Genomic DNA, 11,806 nt, shown 5'->3' on the forward strand with positions numbered 1-11,806 from the left:
TATTTGCGCCTTTTTCAAGCAGTACCCTGACTGTCCCGTCATGCCCATTCCGAGCGGCAGCTAGTAATGGCGTCTGCTTAAATTTCGGACTCTGCACCTCAATGGCAGCACCTTTGTCAAGTAGTATCCCAACTGTTCCTCCATGTCCATTCTCAGATGCTATGGCTAATGGCGTCCATCCCGCTCTATCCCTAACATCTATATCGACACTTTTCTCAACCAACACTTTGACGGTGGCCTCGTGTCCAGCCTGTGCTGCCCACCACAATGGCGTCTTTCCTTCGTCGTCATTTGAGTCTACGATAACATCGCGTCGAGCAGCTAGCATCTTGATAACTGTTTCATGGCCGTTTCGGGCCGCGTGCATTAACGGAGTTTGTCCGTCTGGGCCCCTCCGGTTCCCCTCAATATCGCTGCGGGTTAGCAGCAACCATACTTCGTCCTGGAGCCCTCGTTCCGCTGCTTGTAATAGTGCAGAAGGCTCTCCAAATCCCATAAGTGCCATTAGTGTAGCATCAGGGTAAATATCTGGAGTGATGCTGTCACACCTCCCCCGGACCTTTGATTTTCGGTGACGTGCTAGGCGGCCTGCTTGAATGATCATTTGTCGCATCGGGTATTGCGAGGGTCGGTATTTACGAAGATCAAGCCGCTTGAAGTCTTCGCTGTGAACTCTTTCGAATCGCTCCATTGTCAAGAATTCAGAATCTCTCACGTAGAGAGCAATCAATCTTTCTCCCCCGCCCTCCTCCTTACAATGAAGTATCGCAAGCCCCAGTCCTCGGGGACCAATACCCATGAAGCGAATTCTCAGATCGATCCCAGTGCTGGTTGCGGCAAACGGGGTATTGAAAGGATCAAAAGGATTGAATCGCACAATATTATGAGAACCCATAAAAGCAGCTGGAGAGGTCGCAAGAAGACCACCACGATTGTCAGGCGACCTCCATGCAAAGAGACTGTGATCATCGGAAATGCGCATGATTTCCTCTTGCAGTCTGATAAATGCCGTTTCTCGTTCTCCGTAGATCAGTGGTATGTTAACCCCGAATAGTCCGAGGAGGGAATAGGCCCGATCCTCGACCCTGGTCGTTACTCTTTCCGCCGCCCAAGACATCCTTTGGGCGATGCTGAAGGATTCAATATCGTCAACCCCGGAGAGAACACCAATCGGGATACGTGTACACTCCGAGATAGCCTGTTGAAGATCGGCCTTGCTTCCTAGTTCCGTCCACTCTTCATCAAGGAAAGTAAGTTTCGTGGGCGCAATTAACTCCTGAAGAGTCCATCCCCTCGTAAACCACCTGCTCTCTTTAAAGCCCTTCCTAGACGGTACGTCCGCGAGATACGCATAACATACCTCAGCCTCCTGGTACCACCGGTACATCGAGTTGATGGCTTCAGATAATTCTGCGCTGCTTGTCTTATCAATACAGCAAGAATCTATCCAAACATACTCGAAGCCTTCGGCCCTAGCGAGATGGCAACACCGTTGAACCTTATTATATCCGTTTTTCTGTTTAGTATGAACTGCATCTGCGTACATATCCTGGAAGGTGACTTCCTCGCCCTCCCATGTATGCGACAAGATCGCATAGGGTGGGATTCTGTCGTCCGTGAATTCTAAAACCTCAAATTTGCCCGTACGGCTTTCCTTTGTATGTAGCAAGCGCATGATTCAAATAAACACTTTGTGTTTTATACAGCAGATGCGGGTCTATATGTAGAGTCTGTGATCGTGATATCAGGGTTGGTATGTCAGATCTAGTCGCGAGGCTGAGAAGGCCAATGACCTTAGTTCACGACAGTGGTATCATGGGTTTCCAAAAGCCAGGAGACTTGGTCTCGCAGATGAATCTGATGCAAAACCGCGCGATTTTCGGAAGACCCAGGTGAAGTGGGTAAAAGATGGGACAACTGTGCTCGGGCTCGTGCTTCGAATCTGTCAGGTTGGGAAGTTTACTGCTTTATGTACGCTTACGCACAGGGACGCCAAGACAAGGCTGAGTCCTCAACTCTACGATCTGTCATATAAGATTTACTGAAGCCTTGAAACCTCATGAATCAAGATGGCGAATTCAGCTAATAGGCGTCATACTATCCTGCCAGCCTTAGACCCTATCACTACCCGCGGAAATATCTATTTGGGGGTTTCATATATGATCTATTTCATATTATAGTGGGGGATAAAGTTGAAAATACATGAAGTGCCGCTACCTTCTGACGGGCACTGTCTGAATAGGGCACGATGAAGTGAAACCCTAGACAAAACACATATGTTTGTGGCCCATAACATGTAAACGACGACTGTATTTTGCGCGATGCTTAATACGTCGAAAGGACATCCGGTAATTGTATACCAATGAGGCCAATATATTGACCCCTTAAACAAAGACTCAAAGATTATCTTTTGAACTAGTACGAGTTTGGTTAGTAGTAAAGCTAAACCAGCCACCGATTTATGCAAACTGATGCAATATTGAATAGCACTCGTTCTAGATGCTTTCGTTTGATTTCTCCCTACAGATTTTCCATGTGACCTGATGGTTGCAAACCACGCCAAACTTGGCAAATATCATACTGTGAGCGTATAGATATCTCTTACGAATATGTTCCAGTTCCACAAGGATGAAACTGCGAGAAGCATCGAGTGGAATCCATTGGGGTTCCAGTTTATCGAGGCTTGGAGTTTCCCTAACGTTAGCCGAATATCAGCCTTGCTATTTGATAGATTGTGTGGCTGATGGAATTCGATAGGTAAATGAGGTGTCATCTTGGAACTTTCGCTATGGATGCTTGGAAAACTCGCAACTCAAAGCATGGCTGCAACAGACGGGAGACTTCTCGGTCCCTAATTACCCCCTTTCTGAAGAGCCGAATGGGGGGATTAGATTACTGATATGCAACTACACTTTATTCGAGCGCGCCTCGCTCGGAATGTCCCCCGAGCAGTACGGTTTAGTGGAAGCAATGCTTGGACTTCATCCAGCCACCCTATCAGCCCTTGAAGTAAGTGGTGGGGTCTTCTCGCGTTACTCCAGGTCTACAGGGCAGCAGGGAGATCGAACATGTGCGTATAGCGGTCCTTTCTTGCACATCATACCAGGTAAATGACTAATATAACAAAGCTATTATCCTCAAAGCCCCTCAGAAGTACGAGATCGCCAATTACATGCTTTCTCTCACGCATGATACTACATCACAATGGACCACAGCTCTCCTCGCGGGCGAAGACATCATCAATCGATTTCCATCAATGGATGACTATGGTTCCGAACTGCCATTCAGATGTCAATTCCCCGGCAGAACTATCCAGACCAGTCTTGCCCAGTCTCCTGAAATGTGGACCAATCCTCTCACATTGCCATGCATCGTTCTCACCGATCACCTGAAGCGATTACAACAATATTGCGCAGGACCTCTGACCCAACAGGTCATGGTGATCGAAGAGCATCTTGGCGTCACCACAGTGGGCCGGAGGAACCAGGTGCCACGTTTTCGGGGGTCAGCAAATAGAAGGCTTCAATCTAAAGATGCAGATGTTTTAAACTTGGGAATACCCGTTGATAGATCCCAGACGCATTTTCTTACGGTTTCCATTAACTCGAAACTAACAAGTATACTGTTTACGAGGCGCTCTCCGAAGTGGAACTATGAGGCGTCACAGTTTCTATTAAACATCATAAATGAATCTCCTGGAGAATGGTGCGGCCAGCATTTGCGCGACAACCAAATAAGAGAATTAATCGAGCACAATATATGCCTCGCCAAATCCATCGAGGACCATGTGCTGTGCCTTCAGTCTCGGATGGAGCTTCAGCTCGATGTGGTGCGATTAAATCTAACTTCATAGATCCAAAAAGAGCTTTGTTATTGACTCTTGACTAGTTGTACAGTTTCGTGGCCCAGTCGGATAATCGACTCAACGCACGCCTCGCCGCATCGACGGGGAGGGACAGTACTTCCATGAAGATCTTAGCATTTATCACGACTATATTTCTTCCGGGAACATTTATCGCGGTATGTATTTAGTCCTTGTAGAATACAAGGATCAACTAATGATACGTGTTATAACATATATAGACTTTGTTCTCCATGGACATGTTTGACTGGAAAAGCGTCCCTTCCGATGGCAGCTCAGCAGTGTCATCTCAATTTTGGATCTATTGGGCAACAGCAGTCCCGCTCACAGCAGTGACTCTCGGAGGCTGGGCACTCTGGTGGAACTTTGAGAAGCACAGGTATGATGTACATATAAAGGGGGCGGTGCATAGAGCAGACAGGCCCTACAAGTCGTGGTGGCGGAAAAGGTGAGCGACTTGGGGCACATAGAATAGTAACATGAATTTTGTATAAAGGTATTTTGCACAACTAGGTTACCATAGACTAGGCATGCCAGACGGTAGCCTGTCGCACCTCTGTGTTACTGTGGCAACTCACAGCCACACCTTGAGACGAAATCTATCGTCGGCAGCAGTGGCTATTGATGATTGAGAAGTGCTCAGTGAGCATCAATATTGCCACCATGGGGTTCACTATCCACGACATTGCTTTCATCAAGTGCGAAAAAGAATCAGAAACCTCCAGTATATTCCAAGTATCTCTACGAGGACGACTTTGTATAATGAAAGTGGTAAGTGTGGACAGATATTACGCCTTCACATTAGTTTAACCTTCTCTGAACGCTCTAGTATCATTCTTTGGAAAAGCGACCTTGGGATCCTACATACAGAGAGATAGACCCATTCATCTGCGAACACGCAGCCTATACTCGCCTTAAGGAACGAGGGCTATGCGAACAAGGGATACTCCCAGATTTCTACGGTTCTATCGAGAAGATTGATCCAGATCAATGCTGACCGCATCTAAACGGCTTTCTGCAGGATGAGCTTCGCCCACCCGCGCTATCCTGCTGGAATATGTTTCGAATATGCAAAAAATAGATATCACAACGTATACGGAAGACCGTGCCGCCACACTTATTCAAACCCTTCGAAAGATTCATGAAGCACGGGTTCACCACGGGGATCCATATCCTCGGAACATGATGGTTCAGCTAGAGACAGGTCGTGTGCTCTGGATAGATTTCGATCGCTCCCAGACTTTTCCGACTGGTCCTATTGCAGACCGGCAGCATGGGTGGATGGAAGATGATACCATCATGACTGTTGACCTTTTGGGCCGTCTTGTAAGATATCACGGCCTTCAAAGATCTCTTCGCTAACATTGCTTTCCCAGGGACAAGACATGAAAGCAGGAAGGCTTGACCAGGCATATTCCTATTACTACTATGGGGCACCATGAGCTCATAACAATCCTTCCAGCATACCAAATGCTATTCAGGTGTCCAGGCTTTTAAGTGCTATATGAATGAATTGCGCTTTTGCGAATTTAACTTAATGGTGAATTCCTTCTGTAGTAGGTGATTGTCATCCAGTCGGATAAAATCTCCTAACGCCGAGTGACGAAATACGCCAGCAAGTTGCCATGAAAGAGCAAAGTCCACAAAGTGTATAAGGTAAACGCAGGATAATAAGAATAGGACAGTATTTTTAATGCTCGGGAGGTGACGAGTAGAGGTTAGGACTTACTGAATCATGCACCCGGTGGGATGGCATCCTGCTGATCTCAGAAGAGACGTGTTGACCGCCGCAGAATTGATCAAAGCAGCTGACATGGCCTCGGCACATCGAATGGCTGATGAGACTAATGCAAGGGCAATATGATCTGGGCAGAACTCTACTTATTAATGAAATCTGTACTGATCAGTCTCGTCTGACGGAATGCTTCGGTGTACGTGACTCCTCGAAGAGTGAAGGACTCCGTCATTTTCTGGGTACTGCCCAACGAGACCTGAGTAGACGCACTAGGATTCGAGTCCTTCAGTTCCGACGGCGTCCGACCAGGGCAGTGACTAGTGTTGCGCAATAGTCCGGGGTGATGAAATTGCGACCCATATCTGTGACCCTGCACTGCTAGCCCTAAAATTGAGTTTGGAACTCAATCTCAGGTTGGCTGGGGATTCCTGCATGTCTTACAATTACATCAGTGGTGAGGCCCAACACATGTGGACTCTTGGTAGGATTGCCCATGTTAATTTGCGAATGCCTCGGGATGCCGGTGGTGACATGTGCTTTATACGACACGAACCCCGTTGATTCGTGGTGAACCCTGGCCGCGATTCCGCGCTAATCATGTATTTTGCGGGGTACAATTAATTGGGATACCATCAATTACTCCTTTCGGAAATCCCCAGGATCTAGCCAGCAGGACTAGATGAGAAATTAAGATTAAACAGGGAGATGGGCTTTTCAGGCTAAAGGCGAGCAGAAACCGGGGCGTTCAGGTGTTCGAGCATATAATGTGGGAATTCTCCACGGCGGCATTGTCTCTTCCACAGTTAATCAGTCTTCAAAGCTTGTGTTGAACCATACCTTGGCGTATCTTCTCCTAGGCTCCTCTTTCACCTTGACCTCACTCTTCCTTCCCACCTTGACCTAAGCCGATCCTATCATTGGTCAATATGCACTTCCACCGTCTCTTCGTCTTGGCCGCCGGGCTGCTGACAACAGCAACATCGGCACCCACCGAGCTCTTCAAACGCGATGCCACAGGCGTAGTAGATGCCGTGGCAGAGATTGCAGACAAAATGACAACCCTGAATACCACTGTCACGGGTTACCAAGGCGGAGTGCTTGGAACCGGAACCGCCCTTAAGATCGAGTTCCAGTCCATCCAACTCAGCCATGCGCTCAAAGATGCCATCTCAACCACCGAAGATTCCCAGAACTTCACCGGCGATGAGTCCAACAAGGTGGCCGCTGCCTTTATCGACCTGCAACCGAAGATCTCTTCGACTCTTGACAACATTGTCTCCAAGAAACCTCAGTTTGACACGGGACTCCTCGGCATCGGGTCGGTCTCATTCTTAGTGAAGTGGAACTTGCAACAGGAGAAGGACTTGTCGGCGGACCTGGGGAAGGCTGTTGTTGCTAAGTTGGCGGAGCCGTATGCCTCGGTTGCGCCATTGCTGAACGATCAGATTGCGGCTGCTTTTGAGAAGGCGCTTGCTGCTTATAATTAGGTGTTGGGGGAGCTTCGCAGAGGTGGTCTTTTTCTAGATTAATGTCACAGATCCCTTGAGCCTGTCATCTGGAAATTAGTTAATCATACAACTAGGCTCAGTTTCGGCATTGATCTGAAAAATGGAAAATATAGTACCAAACCGGGGTCTTGCATTACCTGGTATGCCATTTGTGTCTGGTAAGGTCAATCACAAGTTCCGTTGGGGGGAATTATTAAAGGAAGAATAGTAAGTGAGATGGTTATCACCATTCAATAGTTCGGATCATAGAGTAACTTGATGGCTCTCGTAGCAACTAGTGTACGGAAGCTGACGCGAAATTCACCGCGGCCTGGACGCCTACCAATACTCCCTTGTGCACAGATACCAAGAGCCTTCTTGTCTAGCGATTTCCAACAGGCTAATGTACGACCATTGGACAGTGGTAGAGGGTTTCGAAGGGTCAGGCATCACGTAGACGAGGAATAGTCTCCACAACGTACGACGAGGGCACCACCGTCTCTCAAGCGTTGTGTAAGGATTAAGTCCCGTTGCCTATACACGGCATTGAATAACTTCTGGTCTTCGTCACTCTGTTGTTGTCTGAAGAGAGTATCTTTTGCGGGATGGTCGGCTTCTCCTCCTTCACAGCCTCACGCCAAGCCCTGCGCTGGCAACTGCTCCCGAATATCATTACTGTTATAAGAAGAGACGAACCGATGTGTTTTTCTTCATGTAACTGACTGGTACAATTGTCTCTGCAGTCGGAGACTACCCTGGAGCAAATCGTGCTGTAGAGTCTTCCTCGACAGTTATCCGATGATGGCTATGCAGATGTTTGGACGTTGCGACAGGCGATCATTGGTCATTGACAACCCCCGACCGGACCAACCATAGCTCAAAGCAAGTTGATGTGCAACCAGCTTGCCGGATGCGAAATGACGGAGTGGAGTCTTGAAGTCTTGTCAGTAATGTGAGAGTTCATGTCCTTGGCTTCGATCGGGCGCCTAATGGCCAAGCGCTGTCCGTACGAAGTGATCATCATCGCTTAGAGTCGCGACGCGCGTATAGAGTTTATTTCATTCCGAACAAGTTGGAGATATTCAATTGGAGACAGAAACGCAGACATGAACCAGGAGCTATACCTTTGTCTAAACTAGGAGTCAACTACTTGGGTATTGTGTTTGTTATCATGAACATTCACGATTCTGTGGCCATATTGGAAAGCAAAGAACGCGGTTTATCCTCTTGTTACTATATCACCCGACCAGCATGCCACTTGCCGAGACAGCACAACGCGCGAACGATACTACGTACCTATAGAATGCATTAGATTGCTCACGCAGCGCTGCATGCCACCTTTACCAGATATGATCGTCATGCCGCGAGCTGGGCATTATACAACAAGTTGGGGCTATACTGTCTATCAGGCGTACCGTCTGATCGAATACGATAGTTGATGGCATAGTACGACAGTAAGTCGATCATCATGCCCTCTGTGAAATGATTCAGATTGTGCCAATAATATACCTCGATTAAGAGACATTCGCGTCTCCAGAAATCTATATAAGGGATGTTTTCTCCCCTGAGCACGACATTAATCTCATCTATAACAACATCAACAAAGCACAGTTCCAATCAGCCAATCAGCCAATCCTTCTTTGAAGATAACTATTGATCACCAATTCTTCCTTCAAAATGAAGTTCATCTACGCCGCCCTCCTTGCCGCCGTGACCGCCACGGCCAGCGCGCTCCCAGAACGCCTGGAGGCCCGTGTTTGCGGTAGCCCCATGTGCAGCAACTATGTTGCGCTGGGTCCTGCCGACTGCCCGCTCGATTGCATGTGGGGAGACTGCACCAAGTACCAATGCATAACCGAGGGCTACGATGTAAGTGTCTAGTGTGGTATAGGGGGCATGGGTTGAACATGACTAACGTGGATACAGGTCATCTGTGGAAAGAACGGAGACAGCTGTGCTAAGGCCTAATTCACTGGAGAGTGAGAATGACATGAGGAGACATGGATTGGATAGAACATGATGTGAGGTGGAGGTTGTCATGAATGGGGTGATTTGATGGATAGAACGATGTTACTTTCTACTGTCGTTACCTAGATGAATCGTGAATTTCTCTGAATTATCACATGGCCTGGCCTGTACTAGAAGGGCTTAGATGAAGCTAGCTGATGTAGACTCGTAGTGTGCGGTCTGTTCACTGTACAATCCATCTTAGGGCAAGTATCCTGTGAACCCCAACCTGGGTATCATAGCCTCATAGCACCAAGTAGTAAAGCCGGGTGTGCAGCATTTTTGGTACTGGAATACCTTAATCCAAACGTAAGCAAATGGTAGCACAAGTGCTCAATACATTGAGTGCATTGTTCTACATGGTAACGTAGTCATCTCACTAGTGGTGAAGCATCATACTTCCTATGGTTGACCCCACTGGCAAAGGCGATGTATAGTACTATCACTTCTCTAGCTCGCAAAGCATTGTGTGGCGTAGTAGAACATCCCTGCTCTGTTTTTCTTCTCCTTGATTATACTCATGGTGTATCACGGCTTGAATATGTTCATACTTTGTGCGCTTGGGGTTTTGAGTTCTTGATATTCGCCTGTTGACATTAAGAAGCAAAAGTAAATCACAGTACACACAAGGTTATGAAACGCTCTAATAGTATTATTTCCATTGAGCTACTGTCACATTGTCCATTGATTCTATTATTTGTGAAGCAGTTGTCTTTAGCAGCGTCCTTGTCGCCAGCGATCGCTGGGTGGATTCCCTGGATACCTTTACTTTTATCTAGAACACGTTTTAGCTGATTAGAGGCTAAGTAACACACCAGGGTAAACGTGGAGTAAATTAGCTATGTGGGGTTTAAAGTTAACCAGAGTCTAGATCATTCGAAATGCTAACTTATTGCTGATTCTATTGAGCAATAGAATGGTTCGGCTGAGAACCTCAGTGAAGGCCGAAGCAATAGTTCCATTCTTTTTTTTTAAGACAAAAGCTAGCTGAATCGCTGAATGGAGTGCTTGACCTACGGACAATAGCAGTCAATTAGATTTTCTTTACCCAGAAGAACTGTGGTATCCTTTCACCAATCACCAAAAGAAAAACGAAAGAGGATCTACAACTTTATCTTACCATTTAAGCCATCTTCGAATGATGGGTCCACAGAACGAGTTCTAGCTCTCGTATTCCACGTAACTAGTCTCGTTATTTCCGCGGAACCCCTTTAATGGGAGATTTAGATCGACTTATCTTATTGGTGGCGCACGATTGCCAAGCACAGTCTGTACGAGGTGATCACCATAGGTGAAAGTCCTAGGGTATTCATTTCCCTACTATTTAAGAGAAGCTTCTTGTGGCTGAATCTGTTCTTGCCCTTTGATTTCTTTTCTTCTTGGTTTTTGTCACTGCTCCGTTCTCACAAATCGCAATATACATCAGCTTTGCGAGAGAAGATATCTCTGTTCTGCCTGGGGAGACATCAACATAATATCGAGACAACTAGAAACATAGCATACAGTTTGACTTCTTACTAAATCCACTCACATTTCATCCTTGTTACCCAAGGTAGTGCTTACTGGTCTCTATCCTGACCATCATCACCACCAGCCTTTATCTTGAAGTTAATGATGGGTTGTTGGTGCAGAAGATCAAAATCGAGTAGCTCACCAACCCCTACGTCCCCTCCAAGCGAAATGGAAGATGCCGGACCAACACTGCAAAGCCTAACAGCAGAATGCGATGTCCTACTAGAAGAAAACAGATGGGCCGAAGCGCGAGCAAAACTGGACCAGGTCGTACAGCTATCAGAGCAGCAAAACGGGCCCGACCACGAGGATACGCTAGAAACAAAAGCAATTCTTGGGTACCACCTCCGCAAGCATGGCGAGTATCAGGAGGCCGAGAAGATAGACCGCGAAGTGCATTCTGCTCGCCTGAGAGTCTCTGGACCAGATCGCACCGACACGGCTAAGGCTTTGAATAATATTGCGCTGGACCTTAAAGGTCTTGCTAGGTTCGATGAGGCATTTCGTCTTGAGGAGCAAGCATTGGATATATTTAAAAAAGTGGAAGGAGAGGATTCTCGGGCGACCCTGACGAGCATGAATAACTTGGCGAATAGCTATCATCAGCAGGGTCGGTTTGGCGATGCCGCCAGGTTACATGAGAAGACACTCGAGCTCCGGGTAAAGACACTCGGTCCAGACCACTTTGAAACGATCATGGCTATGGATTTGCTTGGCGTTGACTGCCGGGAGTTAGGCCAGGTGGAGAAAGCTGCGAGGTACCAGGAGGAAGCGCTTGAGCTTGCGACAAACAGTTTGGGCGAAGTCAGTGAGACCACCATTCGGTGTTCGATAAACCTAGCATCAACGTACCAGGCACTTGGGACGGCCGATGGACAACAGAAAGCATTAGCCTTGTTGGAGCGGGCCCTGGAACTATCTCGCCGGACCCTTGGTGAAGAAAGTCCCGAGACGGTGGGCACCATGAATAATCTAGCAGTGGCGTATGTCAGGGCGGATAGACTAGACGATGCTCACCCCCTGTTGAAGGCAGCATATGATATTAATCGGAAGGCACTGGGCCCGGATCACCCGAAAACGCGAGCGTCGGAGGGTAATTATAACTATGTCATGGAGAAGCTTGGTTTAACTCAGGCTAGCATATTCGGCGCCTGAGTATTCTATTATTTGTCTCCATTACGGGTAGAGATAGATCAAATGCCA

The 11,806-nt window shown here is 47.4% G+C and overlaps 7 protein-coding genes across 7 annotated transcripts; 6 read left to right on the forward strand and 1 right to left on the reverse strand.

The window, feature by feature from the left end:
* Positions 1 to 14: 14 nt before the first annotated feature.
* On the reverse strand, positions 15 to 1,675 carry BDV38DRAFT_276820 (uncharacterized protein; the record flags this gene model as incomplete). The annotated part of the gene is made up of 2 exons (XM_032058332.1): positions 15 to 26; positions 98 to 1,675. The coding sequence occupies 2 exons, from the start codon at positions 1,673 to 1,675 to the stop codon at positions 15 to 17; spliced, it is 1,590 nt and encodes a 529-aa protein (XP_031919803.1).
* A 934-nt stretch (positions 1,676 to 2,609) lies between these two features.
* Positions 2,610 to 4,314, forward strand: BDV38DRAFT_276821 (uncharacterized protein; the record flags this gene model as incomplete). Its single annotated transcript, XM_032058333.1, has 5 exons — positions 2,610 to 2,699; positions 2,758 to 3,070; positions 3,129 to 3,829; positions 3,889 to 4,020; positions 4,084 to 4,314. The coding sequence occupies 5 exons, from the start codon at positions 2,610 to 2,612 to the stop codon at positions 4,312 to 4,314; spliced, it is 1,467 nt and encodes a 488-aa protein (XP_031919804.1).
* Positions 4,315 to 4,525: 211 nt separating this feature from the next.
* On the forward strand, positions 4,526 to 5,304 carry BDV38DRAFT_266895 (uncharacterized protein; the record flags this gene model as incomplete). The annotated part of the gene is made up of 4 exons (XM_032056490.1): positions 4,526 to 4,633; positions 4,692 to 4,824; positions 4,890 to 5,188; positions 5,239 to 5,304. 4 exons carry the CDS (start codon positions 4,526 to 4,528, stop codon positions 5,302 to 5,304), a joined length of 606 nt encoding a protein of 201 aa, XP_031919805.1.
* Positions 5,305 to 6,272: 968 nt separating this feature from the next.
* Positions 6,273 to 7,098, forward strand: BDV38DRAFT_231998 (cell wall mannoprotein 1 family protein). Its single transcript, XM_032052994.1, has one exon. It carries the CDS (start codon positions 6,524 to 6,526, stop codon positions 7,082 to 7,084), a length of 561 nt encoding a protein of 186 aa, XP_031919806.1. The 5' UTR covers positions 6,273 to 6,523; the 3' UTR covers positions 7,085 to 7,098.
* Positions 7,099 to 8,761: 1,663 nt separating this feature from the next.
* Positions 8,762 to 9,052, forward strand: BDV38DRAFT_276823 (uncharacterized protein; the record flags this gene model as incomplete). Its single annotated transcript, XM_032058334.1, has 2 exons — positions 8,762 to 8,953; positions 9,011 to 9,052. The coding sequence occupies 2 exons, from the start codon at positions 8,762 to 8,764 to the stop codon at positions 9,050 to 9,052; spliced, it is 234 nt and encodes a 77-aa protein (XP_031919807.1).
* Positions 9,053 to 9,538: 486 nt separating this feature from the next.
* On the forward strand, positions 9,539 to 10,014 carry BDV38DRAFT_231999 (uncharacterized protein). Its single transcript, XM_032052995.1, has one exon. It carries the CDS (start codon positions 9,725 to 9,727, stop codon positions 9,884 to 9,886), a length of 162 nt encoding a protein of 53 aa, XP_031919808.1. The 5' UTR covers positions 9,539 to 9,724; the 3' UTR covers positions 9,887 to 10,014.
* Positions 10,015 to 10,771: 757 nt separating this feature from the next.
* On the forward strand, positions 10,772 to 11,758 carry BDV38DRAFT_266897 (TPR domain protein; the record flags this gene model as incomplete). The annotated part of the gene is made up of 1 exon (XM_032056491.1): positions 10,772 to 11,758. One exon carries the CDS (start codon positions 10,772 to 10,774, stop codon positions 11,756 to 11,758), a length of 987 nt encoding a protein of 328 aa, XP_031919809.1.
* Between the last annotated feature and the right edge of the window lie 48 nt (positions 11,759 to 11,806).

The sequence above is a fragment of the Aspergillus pseudotamarii genome (genome assembly GCF_009193445.1).
Source record: "Aspergillus pseudotamarii strain CBS 117625 unplaced genomic scaffold BDV38scaffold_1, whole genome shotgun sequence".
NCBI lineage: Eukaryota > Fungi > Ascomycota > Eurotiomycetes > Eurotiales > Aspergillaceae > Aspergillus > Aspergillus pseudotamarii.